The 16,786-nt window shown below is 42.8% G+C and overlaps 1 protein-coding gene across 1 annotated transcript in view; it reads left to right on the top strand.

Annotated features, from left to right (window-relative positions):
* EEFSEC (eukaryotic elongation factor, selenocysteine-tRNA specific) overlaps nt 1–15,377 on the top strand; it is a 191,172-nt gene extending 175,795 nt beyond the window's left edge. Inside the window, exon 7 of the mRNA XM_044451182.1 lies at nt 14,491–15,377. Coding sequence (XP_044307117.1) covers nt 14,491–14,660 — 170 coding nt within the window. The 3' untranslated portion in view covers nt 14,661–15,377. The remainder of the gene's footprint in view (nt 1–14,490) is intronic.
* The last annotated feature ends 1,409 nt before the right edge of the window (nt 15,378–16,786 follow it).

Below are 16,786 nucleotides of genomic sequence, written 5' to 3'. Positions count from 1 at the left end.
TAGGGAAAGAAGGGCCTGTCTTTGAAAGTCTGGCTCTGCACATGAAAGTGACGCCAGCAATTGGAAGCAATTTGTGGAATTGTTTGATTACATTAATTATGGCACCAGCAAACAGTGGTTGGGAAACAGTTTTGTTTTCTTGCATTCTTTCTTGATTGCTGGCCCTGAAAGCCAAGATACAAATGTGCCTTTAAGGACTACTGGAGAGTTCTATTGTGTAGAATTGGCACTGTGCATGAAAGAATTGTATCCTTTCTCGATGCGAGGATTTTCCAAAGGCAGCTTTGGCCAGAGCTTACCTTAGCTGTTCCTCTGCTCGGAGACAGCCTCTGTCTTTCTCATCAAGAAAAATAACTCTTTCCCTAATAGTCAGAATAATTTCTACTCAAGTAACGCTATTGAGGTAATAACTTCTATGACACAATTTGCATCCTGGAAGCCAGTCCAGACTAACAGTTTACTTTGCTCCCTAGTGAAATGCACTGAGGAAAGTCATAGGTGTGATAATATACCACAAATCTAGGATTATATAAGCAGGGAATATGATACTTTCATTCCCTGACTGCCATCATCTTTCCTCTTTCCCTAGTATTAGAGATACCAGTGAAGTTCTCCTGAACTAGGCTCAGGGAAGAATTGTTGTTTGTTTGTTCTTAAATCAGTGGGAAAGTGAATATCCTTCTCTGGTACTGCACCCAGGTAAAATGAAATTGGACAAAAGTCCTAACCCCAGTTCTCGACTTTCTGTTGGAAAGTCAGAATGTCTCTGTGTAGCTAAAATACATTCCCAATAAATTTTTCAAAAGCTTTCTCTGTATCTAGTGAGCAATGCCAGCTGCACCTGTTCTTGTTGAGAACAATTAAAAAAAACCCCTCTCTGAGATTACTTGTGTTGTCTGTTTTTGAGAAATCACACTCAATCTGTTTGGGCAAATGTTGGAATAGCTTGTTGCAATTGGTCAGTTAAGATTGCCATTAGTAGTTTAATGTTGACGTTGATGAACAAAATAGTACAACTATTAGCACCATAGGTGTGATCCTTGTCATGCTTAGGAATCATAGCAAGACCTGCATCATTGAGTGGTGGTGAGAGAAAACTTAGTTCAGTGATAAAATTGTACAAGCAAAGAAGCTTTGGAACTACAAAGCCGAAACTGCTTTATACCATTCAGTTGGAAATCAACCAGCCCAGGTGATTTCCAAGTTTTGCTTCCATGATTTGGTCATTTATTTCATTATGTCCGCAACACCCAGTGGCAGCAGACTCAGAGAAGAGCTTTCTGAGCCCAGAGATGACTGCTTCAAAGCATAGGTGAGGTTTACAAATCCCTGAATTACTGTCTCATTCAGATTATTGTTCCACATGCCCGCCCCCCAAAAAAATTCTCAAAGCACTTCATGAGTTTTATGCATCAGACCTAACTTTGAGACAGGACAAAACTGAAGTGGTGAGGTTCGTTCATGTGGCTTCTGTAGTAAAAACCAAGGCAAAGAATTCTTAGTTTCTTCTCCAGAACCATGTGTCCCTTGAGAGCTGTATTCATATTTCCATTTTCATTTTTGCTGAATTTTAAAAAGCATTTTAACTTGCCCTCTTGCTTCTCACTTTCAACACCAACAACATACAGAACTGCAAAGACAAATTGCCACCCAGAGTCCATGCTTTTCTGCCATGCACTTGCCAAGAAGGAGAATTTTCAAATGACTGAACACCCACATCCCTCCTCCTCAGTTAAGCCAACATAAGATTTTCGTCCTCAACTCTTCATTCTAATCATGTGATAAATGCACCTCCTTCCTAATCATGTGGTGTAACTTTTAGGAAACATCTGAAGTGACCATCTGCACTCAGCACCTTTATTTATTTAGTTAGTTAGTTATCGATTTATATCCTGCCTTTTTCCTACAAAGGGCTCAAGGCAGCTTTTTTCATATTACCACATGTTAGTTAGAACTGGATGAAATGTGGTTCCGTCAATTCCTCCACTTTATGAGCAGGACACAAAGTATGCACTATTTGGTAGCATTTCAAGAGACTGTGAAAGGAAGTAAAGCTTGTAGGAAACATATTGCTGGTGTGGTGGTATTCCCGAGTCTCCTAGTGGTTGGTTACCTTTACCCCCTCCCATATTTTTCTTGAGAATGAAGACAGGAGGCACTGTCCCCCTTCTTATTGATTTCAGAAGGATGGTTCATTATTTGAAGCTCATCAGAAACAGGACAGCACTTGGAAGAATCCTGGAGGGAAATGATAGTCTCCAGTCACAGAATGGTTTGATAGTGCCTGTTTCGAAGACTTTTCTCTCTTTCCTATTTCTTTCTGACACAGTCACCAGAAAATTCTCTCTCAACTGTCATGTTAGTTTAACAACTATTCCATATACATGGCTCAAAACTATGCCGCGAATAGTTGCAAACTTATTTAAGCACGCAAAAGTATTTTTCATCAAAATATAGCTGCAACTTTTTCTTTGCAGTTGGCCTTTATAACTAAAGTGTTTTGAGTGCTTTGAGAAAAGAAGACCTGAATCTGAGGTAAAAAGATATCAAGGCATTAGAAGCAGGTTTCATGTGAATAAGAGGGTCCAGATACCCAGCTTGTATACACAGAGGAGTAGTTTTAATTTAGATACAGAATTTCTAAGGCTGGGAATGATAGAAGTAGTGCCTATTTTATCTGTATTCAAAATCTTAACAAGAAGGCAGATGGAAAAAAAATCACTCCCCTGTACTCAGGAAAAGCTCAGACTAAATCCTGATTCTAAACTGAGAGAGCAATGCCTTTCTTAGAATAACTTCAGAAACTCTTCTGGGAAGATAAAAAGTACTATATTATATAGTAATGCTAGGGCGTTACGCATTCACTGATTGATGAAGGTATAAAAACTGAATTTGGTTTGGAGATCATGAAATGTGACTTCTGAATTGAGCCAGTATCTGAATCAAAATAGAATATTCATTGGCATGTTCAGCTGTTTCCTTAGAATATTTGCAACACCTAAGTGAAGTCTGCATACAATGCTATAGAAGTTGATTTTAAAGCTGGCTGAGGTTCCTGAACAGAGAAGGGCAACCTGTGGCCCTTCAGATATCAGACTACAACACCCATCATTCCTGACAATTGACTGTGCTGATTGGGTCTGATAAGAGTCCAGCAACATCTGGAGAACCACAGGCTTCAGTGCTGACTTACTTGTGTAGCTGAGTTCTAGCCAAAGGATCCCCTTCTGTATTCCTGTATTTATAAAGAGGAGTTTTCAGCTTTCGACTAAGCTTCCCTCGTTCCCTTCCTCTGATGCAGAAGGAAGTGTCTCATCTAACACTTAAAGGTTTCAGCACTTCTAGAGGTGACTTGCTCGTTTATGATTGGGTGAAGGGTTAAGATTTTAGGGTTCATTTTAAGAAAATCCTGTATCTGTGAAAAATGACTGTGAATAATCCATTGTAAATGAGTACTCTGTCTAACCCTTTACTTCATTTTTGGATTTGTTCAGTTCTTCTGCCCTTAGGTAGCGAGAGAGAGGCATGAAAGTCCATTTTTCGATTTGAAAGCAGTGCATTTTCTTTCCATAATTATTACTTCTAGTATCAAAATGGTTTTATTAATGAGTTTTATGCTCCTCAGTCCATTTCCTGTCACATATGAATGCAGATGGGAAGCACAGCGCTGCTGTTGGCAGAGTTCTTCCAGCCCAAGTGTACAAAAGAAGTTAATTGGGCATCCCACTTACAATAGTGGGGGATGGCAACATTCCTCATGAACCTTCAATAAGAATAGGAACACAACTCTGAGTTCCAGAAAGGAGTTGGATAATGCATGGGCAGGTACTGGCAGCAAATCAAGAATAGATGTTAGAGTTTTGTGACAGAGGTGAGCAAGTCTAAACTAGAGCAAGCCATGGCCACATTGCAGTGACAATTAATCCTAATGCAAAGTGGGCTAAGCTGGTGCTGTAAAGACGGATTTTTCTGTTCAGCAGCCTGCCGTGGTAGGCAATGAAGACCCAAGTCGTAGACTGTAGGGCCTGTGCAGGGACTAAGAGAAACTTATGAGCCCCTGTGGGAAGGGCATGGGCACAGGGCTTCATGTCAAGTATATTCTGCAAGCCCATAAACAGAGCTGCTGGTATCACTGCTGTAGCTGTGTGGGAAGCGGCCCTTGAAAACAATGCAATGGAATATACATGAACTAGTTATAGTGGCGTGCATATGTGAGCAGTACACATATCAGCTTTCAGTTCAGACATAACAGGAAGCCATGGTTTCTCACCCTGAGAACAAGCTGCATGTCCCCACCCCCACATCCACATCATTAAATCATGATATTCAAACTCAGAGAAGTGTGGTTGGTTAAACTGAGATCATGGAGAACAAGCCAGGATCTAAAGCCACAGTTTGATCCTGGCTTGTTCTCATTGTACGTAATTTTTTAAAATTGCTGTTTGTTGAGTTCAGGTGTTGCAGGAGCTGTGATTAGTTTAAAATCAGTGGCTATTTCCAGTCTCTTCCTTTGTCAAACGAAAGGGAAGATGGGAGAGTATGCAAGCCCAAGACTCGTACTTTCACAGGAAATTGTGGGGTTTTTAAAATATTAGATTTACGCCATCTTTTATGTTGATGATTTTGTCTCAGTTCCCTGCAAAGACCTTTGCCTGCCAGGTATGCACCTCATATCTGTTCATGTTGCAGATACTGGCATCAGTAGAGACTGTATGCTGTTAATAATTTGCAGTGCACCGTGTTTATGGAGTTTTCTACCCTATGCATTTTCTTGGGATAGTTCAGCATAAAAGGGGCTTTTGATATGGGTAGTATCAGATCTGTGTTTGAGTGCAACTGTCATCACATTAAAAACTGGCACTTTTCATTCTCTGACACTTAATATGGTCAGTGCACAGACTTCTCTTTGTGGGTTTGGAGCTCAGCTGTATAAATGTATCTGCCCCTCCTCCTCAGCTCTGTTGGCAAGCTCAGTCCTAACATATATTATGGCACCTGTTCACAATATTCTTATTAGTTAGTGGCTTGGCTGTTAGCCCCTTCTCAACCTAAGTAGGCACTGGAGAGGTAGTGGATTGTCTTACTTCTCCAAGTAATAGAGGTCATTTCCCATTATTTTTCCCATTACTTATGCATTTTATTTGTTTCTTCATTCTTTTAAAAAGAGGATGAGGAGTGAGTCTTTCTTTAAAGAGCCAAGCAATGGAAATTGGTGAAAGATAAGATCTCAGGATGAAAACTTACCATGCACCCACAATTTTCCCTGATTGTTTAGACCCACATCCAGAGGCAGAGGGGAGAGAGTCTGGGACCAACAAAGATGCTTCTTCTTGTCATGCTCCAGTCTTGCCTTATGAAGCATCTGAGCCTTACTGTCTTGCTAGAGGAATCCTCCTGGGAGTTAACCGTGACTATTTGCTGACTGTATCCATCAGGATGGGCTAAACAGAGAGAAGGAGCCTTCTTTTAGCATGCTAGATGTTTCATAAGACAGTAGAGGACCAGAGCACCTGAAGCCACTTTGCTGACTAAGGAAGGTGTGAATGCATGGAGGGTAAGTTGTAAGCACGCACAACATTGCACAATATCATTATTGATCATGGGGCAGTTCTGTTTAGGCATGAGCTTTAGCTCCCAAGTCCCTGCCACTGTGAGACTTCAGCCAACATGAGATATCTTTAATTCTGCTTTTAAGCCAGCAGGTTTTTAGATCATAGAATTTTTCTGGTTTTTGAAAAGGGCATTTCTAACTACCCTCTCCCCAGTATACTTGAATCTGCTTTCATGTATGGTAATTTCCATGGTGAATGGGATTATAAATAGCTAACTAATGTTAATAGGCATGTACAGAAAGTTTACGCATGTGTAAATACTTGACACTTGTGAATACAGAACCCTCAGTATGAGACATAAGCCATGCATAAGCCTTTTCCCACCACACCCAAAAGAAGAGCAAGGATCAGAGCCCTAGTTTCAGAAAGGTGGTATGAGACCCTGGTCCTTCAATTCCCCACACCACACCTGTGCATCTTATATCCAACCCATTCAAATTCTTGGAAGGTCAGAGTGCACGTTGTTTCAAAGATTGAGCTAGGTTTGTTTACTCAAAAGTAAGCTCATGGCTCCACATCTGGTTTAGAACCCTAGGATTGGTGGGTCGGGTGCTTTAACCCTGTCCTACATGCTCGTCATTGACTTACGACTTTTTTGGGGTTATCAGTTTTAGGTAGGTGGGTCCTGATTCAAACTGGGATCACAGTGGAAGGAAGAGCAAGGTATTAAATTCTCCCCCAGCCTAGCTAAGGTTCCAATCTATGTGGTAATGTGTCATTTCACCTGGTGAGATCTCACTGGATCAGGCACTGAGCATAAAAACCGTCTGTCATAGCCCTTCTCTGGAAAGCTTGGCAGTACTGGCAGCATTCTAGCTTCAGAGCGAAAGCATCCTTGACATAACTTCTCCAGCAGTTGCTGCTATAGGCTTTCATGGGGCCGAAAAATCTTTTAAAACGTTGAATAATTGCTCAGACCTTCTCCAAACCAACAAAAGGCTTCAAGAAGCCTAAAGTATACCAGTAGCTTTCACCAAAATGATAAAAAAATATATTCCCAGCTGCAGTTAGGAGTAAAAACTAGAAATGTGTCCATTTCCAGCACTTTTTAACTTGTACCCTTGGCAGTATTTATCAGCTTGCTATGACATTTTGCACAATGGCAGTCCTCATCGGCTAAACTATGGAAGCCAAGTTTCAGGTTATTAGCACCACACGTGTTACCTGTATTAGTAGAATTGAGACTTATAATGGAAGAACTTTCTTCTCTAAAGGGGTACCCTTCTGCCCAGTAAGTGCATTATCCCTTACAGATGTTGAATATGAGGGAAAAAACTTTCCCACCCAGAGAAGCATCAAGAGTTAAAGGCCCCATTTTAGCAGCATTTGGTTCATCTGGCGAGTCTTGATTAGGGAGATATGAATTAAAAGGCAGGAGAGAAGAAGAATTATTAAACGAAACCCTGTCATTTCTTGCAGTTTGTTCCCTGAAGAAATAAAAGCCTATGTTTTGTTTTGTGTAATTTGAATACCAAATTACTCTGATTGCATATGTTTATATTCAGCCACACACTCAAGCTAGAGATGAAAATTTGCATTGCAATTATAAATATCTGGGCTACAATTTGTTTTCAGAAAAGAGTTAAAGTAACCAAAGCTAGATGTTAGTTAGGAAAATTTTGTACAAGTTTAACAGGGTTGCTGAAACTTTTCCCTACATTAAGCCCCTGGGTTGCTTAGAATTAATTTTCCTATGGGGCTTGTTTTTCCCATTTAAGTATGCAAAGCTGACACCTTAATGGGCTGTGAAATATGTACTAATTAGGATCCAAGGTTGGCTCCTTCCTGCCACCTTCAGCTGTTCAGAGCACAAATGGTATTTACCACAAAAGGAAGGGGCAATGTTTAGCTCTTTTTCTTTAACATGGCAGGATGCAGAAGGAATGTTGTGGGGTGGTTGAAGAATCACAAGTTGCAGGAAGCATCAGACCTGCTCCTGTAGGTGTACAGATTGCCACAAGAGAGTAATCTAGAAAATATGTTTGCTCTGAACACCTTCCAGCTTAGAACCATGATACGTTATGGTGGCATGTTGATGCCACGGGCATACATCAACAACTCCAGGGAGAGTAGTGAGGCACAAGCATCTCCCCAAGTGTGACGATGTGTTAGGGGCGATGGCCACTGGTGCTTACACTTCTATCTATGTACAGGTTAGGCTGCTGTAAAATGATGCATGCCAGAACTGTGGCAATGACCACATGTGTTTGGATGAAAAAGTGGCTGATGGGCGGGAAAGAATTTCCTAGGTTTCTTGCTAAGTACTATGCCTCAGAAGATATTACTATGAGCAGGTATTCCTGAGTAATGCTAAGCCAGTTGCATGTTAGAACTTTGAGGGTAGATTCCCCCCCCCCCCCCCCTCTCTCTCTCTCTCTCTGTGACTGCTTTTTAAACACATAGATCTTTTCAATTTAATCCATTAACAAGTTGGCAAAATAAGGTAATTGTCCAATAGAGGAAAAGAAATCTATTAACATTTGCTACAAATCCGAGTAGTACAGGCAGCACTTAATTAATGGAACAGATTTCTCACTATGTATTCAAGCTTACATAGTCATTGTTCAGAAGAGATTAGACCCTTAATGTAAGTAAGTTAAACTAGAACGCCATCTAAAAATATCCGTCATTTCAGCTATTAAGGGACTGATGTCTTATTCAGTGAAAGATATATTTTCCTTCATTTCCTTGGTCTTGTAAAATGTGAAGTATGCCTGTGTGTAATGTGAGAAATCCACTGAGGCAGATGAAACCGAGATCGTCCGCCTGTCTGCTAGTGCTTCCCCTCTTTGTGTTGCCTGGTGTCACAGAGCCTCTTCAGCCCATAGACCTCCTGGCACCAGAGTGGGGAAAGAAACACCGCATGCCATTTGTCAGGGTGTGATGCCAGCAGCCGCTTAATCTATTTGCAGAATAAGGGCCGTGGGATCTGATTAAGTAATTTAGATACCTAGCAGGAATACCTGACCTGCTTTTGGCTGGCAGCCTGTAATTTCACTTTGCACTAGCTAGCTACCATATTTCTTCTACCTCACCTGTACAAAAACATCTTGGGGATAATTTCCCAGCTGAATAGGCATAGGAGCTTGCAGATCAAGTGCGCTTTTGCCTGTGTGGCTCCCCTTTGTCTCTCCCAGCATCTAGTGTGGCATGCGTTGCTTCGCTGTGATACCTAATTTGCCACCCATTTTCTGTGCTCCTTGTATTCCGTTCTTCCATCCGTTGACAGGACGTGGTTTTGAGTTTAAAGCCTTATGCAGCCTGGCATCCTCCTACCTTTAGGGCTGCCTCTCCTCATGTGAGCCCAGTCGCCCCTTGAGTTCCAGTCACCTAACTTTGTTGTCTGCGCTGTCTTTGTGACAAGTATAAACCGCAGTAGGCTGGAGTGGTGCTTTCACAGTTGCTGCTCCAAGCCTCTGGAACCTGGAAGCATTCTAGTTTGGCTCCTCTCTGCTTTCTTTCAGCAAGGACTGTAACACATTTTCAAAGTTGGCTTTCAGTGCAAAGCCTCCTGTGGAGGTTTAGCTTGATGACTGGATAGTCTTTATTTTTAAAAATATTTTTTTCAACTACTTTTTATCTTTCTCAACTACTTTGAGCAACTGTGAAAGCAGCATACAAACACTGGAAAAAGTAAGTATCCCTCTGTACTTCACAGTATACAGCTTTGGGAGAGGAGCACTTCATGGAGGCCTGTCCATGCTGCCAGGCCTTCACTTAACAGGCCTGGAAGAATAGAACAGGCAGACTGCAGGCTGAATTATGGAACCGTATGCTCCAGGCCACTGCCAGTGGCACAAGACCACTCGCCCATGCCCTGTGCTTCGGATGGCCATGCCCACTGTCTGCAGCTGCAAGGACTCCTCCAGCCGTGCTCTTTGCCCCGTCTACTCAAGGGCACTTGGCTGATGGGCCAAGAAGGCTAAGAAGATGGCAGAGTTGGAGAAGGCCAAATATAAGAAGAAGCCTTGGGCACACCCCTCCCCATCAACACTGAGGGCAACTCCACCATGAGCAGAGAGGACCCTGACTGGGTCTATGCTGCTAATGGAACCAAGTTCAGCAACATCAATCTCATAGGCAGAGATATGGGACTCACTGCCATGTTCACTGACTTGACCTTCCTCCAAGACTTCTCCACAGTGATCTTTCTTCACCTTGCTGTAGCAGGGACTAGTGATGGCCTCACCTCATCCCTCTGCTACCATCTCACCTCAATATATTGAAGCTCTCACTGTTGCCATCCCATACAACAACAGACTATTGCCTGTGGCTTTCAGTCGCCCCTCTCTGGGATCAAGGATCCTACTGGTTGACTCCAGGATGATATCGACCAGCTTGGGAGAAGAGCAGATTTAGAAGAGACTGACTGACTGGTCACTCCAAAACATCAGTACGAAAACATTCTGGGATACCATGGAGAGGAGCACAAAGCAGGACAACAGCAACAACCCCTAGTCCTCCATCACTGCCATGTCTGCCCTGCCCCCATGTCACAACTGTGGCTCAACTTGCCCTACTAAGTCCTGGAGGACTGCATCTCCAACTTGGCTTCAGTCCAGTTCAACAACCTGCTCACCTTGTTCTCAGACATGGTCATCATCCCACAGGAACCGGAATCCCCCTCTGAGGACTTGGGATGCTTCTCCAAGCATACCCTCCAAATGGCAACCTCACTTGAGATCAAGACTCAACAACTTATTGAGAAGAGTGCAGATCTCCTCTTCAACACTATCCAGACAGAGGATGTGGAGCTAGTGTCAACCCCCTTCTTCCCAACACTCCTGGTGACAGCAGCACCAACATCTAAACAACTCAAGGGGATATACTACATCTAGGAGAGGTTGATCCTTTTCTTGCTTCAACATTCCAGGCCCGATTTGGTGACTGTGGAGTCATCACAAGGATGATTACAGAGAGCGCACACAGTGCCTGTAGACAGGGAGGGACAACAGCTGGATGTGATGCTACATCATGTCTCTTTATCTGCGCCCAACAAGAATCCTTTGAACCTCACCAGTCATCCATTCAACACATCCTTGATTTTCTGCCTACTCCTTACAGCAAGGGTCTGAAACTGTCTTCCATTGAGGTCTACCTGGTGGTGATCTCATTCCATCCACTGTTCCCAGGTTATCCTGGTCTTTTTGCATCTCCTGACTTGTTGGTTCCTTAAAGGGCTGCAAAAATTGCTCCACAAATCTGGGCCTGAGCTGGAGCCTTTTGGTTGTTCCACAAGCCCTGATGGAGAGACCCTTCAAAACCGCACATGGAAGGTAGACTGTCTTGTGGCCATCAGATTGGCCAGAAGAGCCAGCGAATTCTGTGCACTCTGTGTCAACCAACCATATCTTAACTTTCCACAGGGACAAGGCAGTCCTGCATCCAGACCCCTTGTTCCTTCTAAAGGTGTCCTCGCCATTCCAGCTTAACGAGGATCTTCTGCTAGTCTTCTTTGCTGTGCCATTGAACCTGATGGCATCTACCCTACACACGTTCATTCATGCAGGGCACTCGCATTCTACCAGTCTCAAACTGGATCCTTTAGTCCTTCCCAGAGACTTTCTGTTTGCTATGGCAAGAAGTTCAGAGGAGAACCTAACAGCCCTCAGCAGCTCACACATTATGTCATCAAGACCATCACGCTGTCAGCATTGGTCCAGCATTATCAACTTGATGTCTGCACCAGACAAGACTGCTCCTTTGACAGGGTCGTCCTATATACTGTCCTCCATAGACAACAGCTTCCCACCTCCAGTTTGAAGGTAAGCTCAGTAGTCACCCATATGTGTGATACACAGATACCACAAAGAAGAAAGGTTGCTTGCCATTAGGCATCATTCTTTGAGTGGTCCCCTGTGTATTCCCACAACCCACTCACTAACCCTACATCAGCTTCAAAATTGTGCAATTCCTTGGCCCTGCAATCCTTGGGTTCGAAGTTGGCAATTCACTGGCTTCCCCTTGGTTCTGAGGCCACGATGGCAGTCTCAGAGGAACTGAGGAAGTGGGCAGGAACCCATCCCAGATATACTGGATAGTGGGAAGGAAGGGGCTTCCACCAGAATGAGTTTCGCTAGGAAATCTTCCCAACAACAGGCCCTGTTGCAGGTGCAGAACTCATATCTTATTAATATGTTGTTGCTGGCATTTTTGTTATAATGGCCACCTAGAGAGCATGATGCTAACGGGCGGCCTTTATACAAACTAACTAAATAAATAAAATGTGTGCATGTACAGGTGACCACTCAAAGAATGACAGTTACAGGTAAGCCACCTGACTTTTTGTCTGGATTCGACTTGAATTTTCCCCCCTCATCCAGCCCATTACCAGCTTTAGGCAGTCATTCAGAGGAGAAATTCTGTCTCTAGAAGGTGGTAAGGAAAAATAGATCTGGCTTTCATTAGCATGCTAATAACACCTAGTGCCACATAACACCCAGCGCCACTCCTCCAGATGCTTTCTCCCAGTGACTTCATGTAGATGTTCGACAGTATTGGAGATGCAGCTCCTTGGAGGAGTGATTGTCTCCAAGCATCACCACCTGGAGATGACCCAAGAGGTAGGAAAAGAACCACTGTAAGGTAGTGTCCCCAGTTCCCAACTTTTTCAGGCAGTCCAGAAGGGAAGGCTGCAGAAAGATCCAACAAGGGCACACTCCTCCTGTCAGTTCGAGTCATAGATAATTCATTAGAGCAACCAAAGTGGTCTCAACTCCGTATCCTGCTCTGAAGCCACTCTTGGAATAGTAACTCACAAATGCAGCTTGGAAGTGAGAAAATGCATGAGCTCTACCTGGCCCGGAACCTGGTTTGGTCTTGTCTTCATTTCTCGCCAGCCAGCCATACCCAAAGCACTGGGCAATTTCCAGGGAAGGAGATTCAAACTGACCAATCAATTGCCTGGGAGGACTTGGTCATGCATCCCCCCAGGTGGGTCTTGCAGTATCTCCTTTACATAAGCTGAGTTAGCCTAGAAGGGTAGGCTAACTCAGCTTAACTGCAAATGCAGCCTGGTGTCTACAACCTCCTGGACAAGGTATTTCCAGAAAGTGGTAGTGGAGATGGAAAGTTATGACTGCAACCCCAGGTTTGCTTTGCCTGTTTCCTGTGGATGGCTTTTCGCAAATTAAATTCCCTGTTGACAGTGTAACCTGTGAAGAACCAGAACTTGTTACAAAATTACGTGAGAAGTATGCAAACTAACCTGGGCTCACCTCTGAGTAGCTACTCAAAGGGGAGCTGCTGTATCCTAAGTGTTGATTGAGCATTTAGATTTGAGTTGTTGGTATTTGACTTATTTAAGCTTTTACTCAAAGGAGCTCTGGGCAACGTTGCAGGTGTACACCTAAAGCACACAGTGTGGGGAGCAGCCTTTAATTTTTTTCCAGTACTATCTTCCTCCATATAACAGTTACTTCAGGATTAATAAGTGAGCACCAACAGGTGTGAGGATGGGCACATGATCCAAGAATCATATCTGAACGGGGGAGATGAGTATTGGAGAGAAACGTTAGTGGATGTCTGCCTTTGCCTTCATTTAGGCCTTTGCAGAATGCTATGCCTTCCACATGGTGGATGTATCTGCCCGACAAAGCTAAAGAAACAAATATTTCCGGTGCTGAATTGCCGCAATCAGCTGTGAATGGTCATTTAGTTTGTCTGCAGTGGAACAGATCACCTGTGTTTGCAGACGTCCTGTCTCCAGTAAATCATAAGCATCTCAATCTTTTTGTCGGACCACGATATGAGAATCAGTCTCTGCATTTCAGCATGAGGGGAGAGAAGCTGATTAAGTGTTTGAGATAAGGTTATGTGACACCACAGGTTAGAAATACCTGAACAGAAATTGGCTCACTGCCCAAGGACTACATTTTCAGAATATTCAGCTAGGTGGCACTGAATATGCTTTTAAGAAGATCTCTTATCCATGTGAAGAAATAAAAGGCTTCAGTGGCAGCCCCTGTGCAGCACTTGCTTTCTTGCTTAGATTTGGACCGGACTATCCAGGTATCTCTTTAAAGCCTCCAGTATGACAAGTCTCAGAAGATTAAGAAGAAACGGCATATCTTAAACCTGTTACTTGAATGTTAACTTGCTAGCAAAGCATTTGAACTTGGAAAATTCATTCACCTAACTGTCACCACTTAAAAAGAAGTATAAAATAACAAGTATAACGTTGACTAATGCTGTGTTTCAAAACAAACTCTGGAACATGTAGCAATTGTCATTCTATTAACTTTTATCCAACTTTTGTCATATGTACTAAAAACCATAATCGTTTGTGTTCCAGGCATTAGGAGGTCTGGGGTCCAGGTACATCTTTGTCTGGACTTGCTACTTCAGGCTGCAGGTGGAGGCTCAGATGATGGAGAGCTCTGCCCAAAATAAATAGATACCCCTGTACCCATGAGAAAACTAGCATGTTTTCTAAGCTAGATCCCTTGTTCCAGAGGTCCTCCTTGAGATCTTTGAGGGGAAATGTTTTTGACAAAGCAGGCACAGTGCTCTGATCTATCTTGTTCTGTCCAAAATAATTTTAGGCCACCTTTAAGGGCTGATGAAATTTGCTGCTGCACATGCTGTTTTTGAGAGGTGGTTTTCAAATAATAAAGCTCCAGAAGAAACTAGAAGTATAATGCATTTCTCTGTGTGTGAAGTAGCCAGTCTGTTTTCAAGAGACCTTCTTATTTATCCCAGTAGTCAATTAATGCCTGAAACAAAGTGGTAGAACTGCCAATTTTCCTGGATTTCCTGGACTCCTGTTCTTACTTTGGAATCCTGTGGGGATGAGCTCACATTAGAGATTTAGCCTAATAATTTTGAAATGTTTGCCCAAAGGTTTTTCCTTTTTAATACATATCTTTATTCTTTTCAGATGGGGTGAGGCCAGAAACAAAGGCACTTCTGACTGCCATCTCCAAGAAGAAGCCCAAGGCAGGAAAGGGGGATGAAAGCAACAAGGTTGACTCAGCCCAGCCTGTTCATATCACTCTTCTCTTTAAAAGATACGTCTTTGATGCACAGAAGAAAATGATTCAGTCTTGAGACACATTTGAAGAGTTGTTTAAAGGCGGAACCTCAAAATAGCTAGTAAGGCAATTTTGTGGACTGAAGACCATTCTGGTTGGTCTCAACTTGGCCTGCTGACACTCTCTTTTCATCTCTCTGGTTTTGCTGTTTCTATATACTGTGCTGCTGGTCGATGGCACCTGTTGGAATTTGTTATTTGTTTCACAGTGAATGCAAATACTTTTGTTTATATATTTGAATTTTCTCATCTGTTCTGTTAGTCAGGGATTCAGACCAATATGAAATTTCAGTACTGTAACTTGATAGGAACTCAGAATGCAAACACCATGCATGCTGAAACTAAATTAGGCATTTAAATTCTTTTATGTTTAATAATCCAAATACACTATTTGTTAGGCAGGGATTATTTTGTAAATGAGTTTTGTATCTTGAGTACCATTTATAGCTGGCTTCAGTGTCAGAACATCCTCAGGGATGTACATAATTTCATGGTATATGTTGTTAACCTTTGCTGTTTCGAGGTTTTAGAACTGCCTTTGTGTAATAATTTTGTGCAAGCTTTCTGAATCTACTAACTAATGTTTTCCTCTAAGAAAGCTGCGGAAATAAGCAACTCAAGAACTACTGTCAATAAGACCTGTTGAAGGTGAATGCTATTCTCCATCTCAGAATGCATCCTAATTGTTATCACCAAAGTGTCAAATTTATAAGTATTAAAGAATAAATAACTTGGGACAAACAGTGTGTGTTCATTTAATGTAAAACTGGCTTTTATTCAGCCATTTGGGTCTCTTCCAAAGCACGCATCACTCAGCAAAGCCAGAAATGAGAGGGGTAAAGCTTATGTAAGCCTTACTTTGATGGCATATAGGTCAGCTTTCTAGGCTTTGCTTCCCCCTTTATCTACAGTGGGTACTTTGGACTGTGAGAGACCGAGACCTGTATTTTGCACAAGCTCCTTGTGTGTTGGCAGTGGGGCAGGCAAGACCAGTGTGTGGAGACCGCAAGACCAATGTGTGGAGCATTTGTGGCACACTCATTTCAGGGAGTGCTAGTCGCCAGAGATTAGTCCACGTAAGATCTAAGAGCCAATTTTCCAATGACTCCTGAACAGACATTTATACAACATATTGGTTTTCCTGACTGTGATCTGGACAGTGAATGAAGACATCCAACATTTGGTGGCACAAACTCAGATGGCTAAGACATTGGAACATCTGAGCTGTAGCCGTAAGCAATTTGTTTGGAGCCAGTTCTGCTGTGAAGTGTTCCTCAAACGATGAGTGGAAAGAGTCTCATGATTGCCAGTCATCTCACTGTAATGCTGTGATCATTGGGAGTAATCACTTAAACAACGGAGAGGGCGACCTAGTGCCCAGATGTTTCAGACTGAAGTCCTGCCAGTGCCACCCACCATGGCTAATGCCAAGGGGCTGTGAAAGCTGCCGCAACAAGCTGCTTAAAGAAGCTGTCCGTTCAGTCCTGGGAGCGAGTCCGTGCACTGAAGGGAGGCCCTTCTTTTTAATGGATTATTTTAGTGACAATTCTAGGAACTTTTGGCATACAGCAGCAACCCCCCACCCCCACCCCCCAAAAATCCATTACCACTCACGAAGGCTATTAGTTTTCTGGTTGTTTAATATGGTGCTACCAATATGCCTGACACTTGATAGAGTACAAAAGGGCAGGTTTCTGCCCTGAGAAGCTTACAGAATTCAAGGCTGGGAAGATAAGGGAGAAAGGAGAGGGAGAGGGAGGTAAAGAAATGTGTTTCAGTTATGCATACTTAACATAGTTAGGCTTAGTATAACATAATGCTTGGTGTCAAGACATGATGGCTTAATAGTGTGAATGCCAGGCATTATATTATTTCAGACACTATGACTATGACTCTTAAGTGTTCTGACCTTAATTATCAGCCAGTAAATCCATTTACCCCACACAAAATAGTGATGTTTAATCAGTAATTTTCTTGCTTTCAAATTTCTGTCATGGATTCCTAAACAGGAGGAGACTGGGCCCCTACTGAGATTCTTTCCAAAAGCAAAACAATATCTCAGGTGAGCCTATGGTGTCTTTTGGCAACAGCAAAGTTCTAAAAGGAAACAAAACAGCCACGAGAACTTTTTCTACTAAGTTGC

This window comes from Varanus komodoensis, unplaced genomic scaffold, assembly GCF_004798865.1.
Source record: "Varanus komodoensis strain SLA01 unplaced genomic scaffold, ASM479886v1 scaffold6_2, whole genome shotgun sequence".
In the NCBI taxonomy this organism is placed as follows: Eukaryota; Metazoa; Chordata; class Lepidosauria; order Squamata; family Varanidae; genus Varanus; species Varanus komodoensis.
Note: the sequence above shows the minus strand (reverse complement) of the source record. Positions and strands in the feature narration are given on the sequence as shown.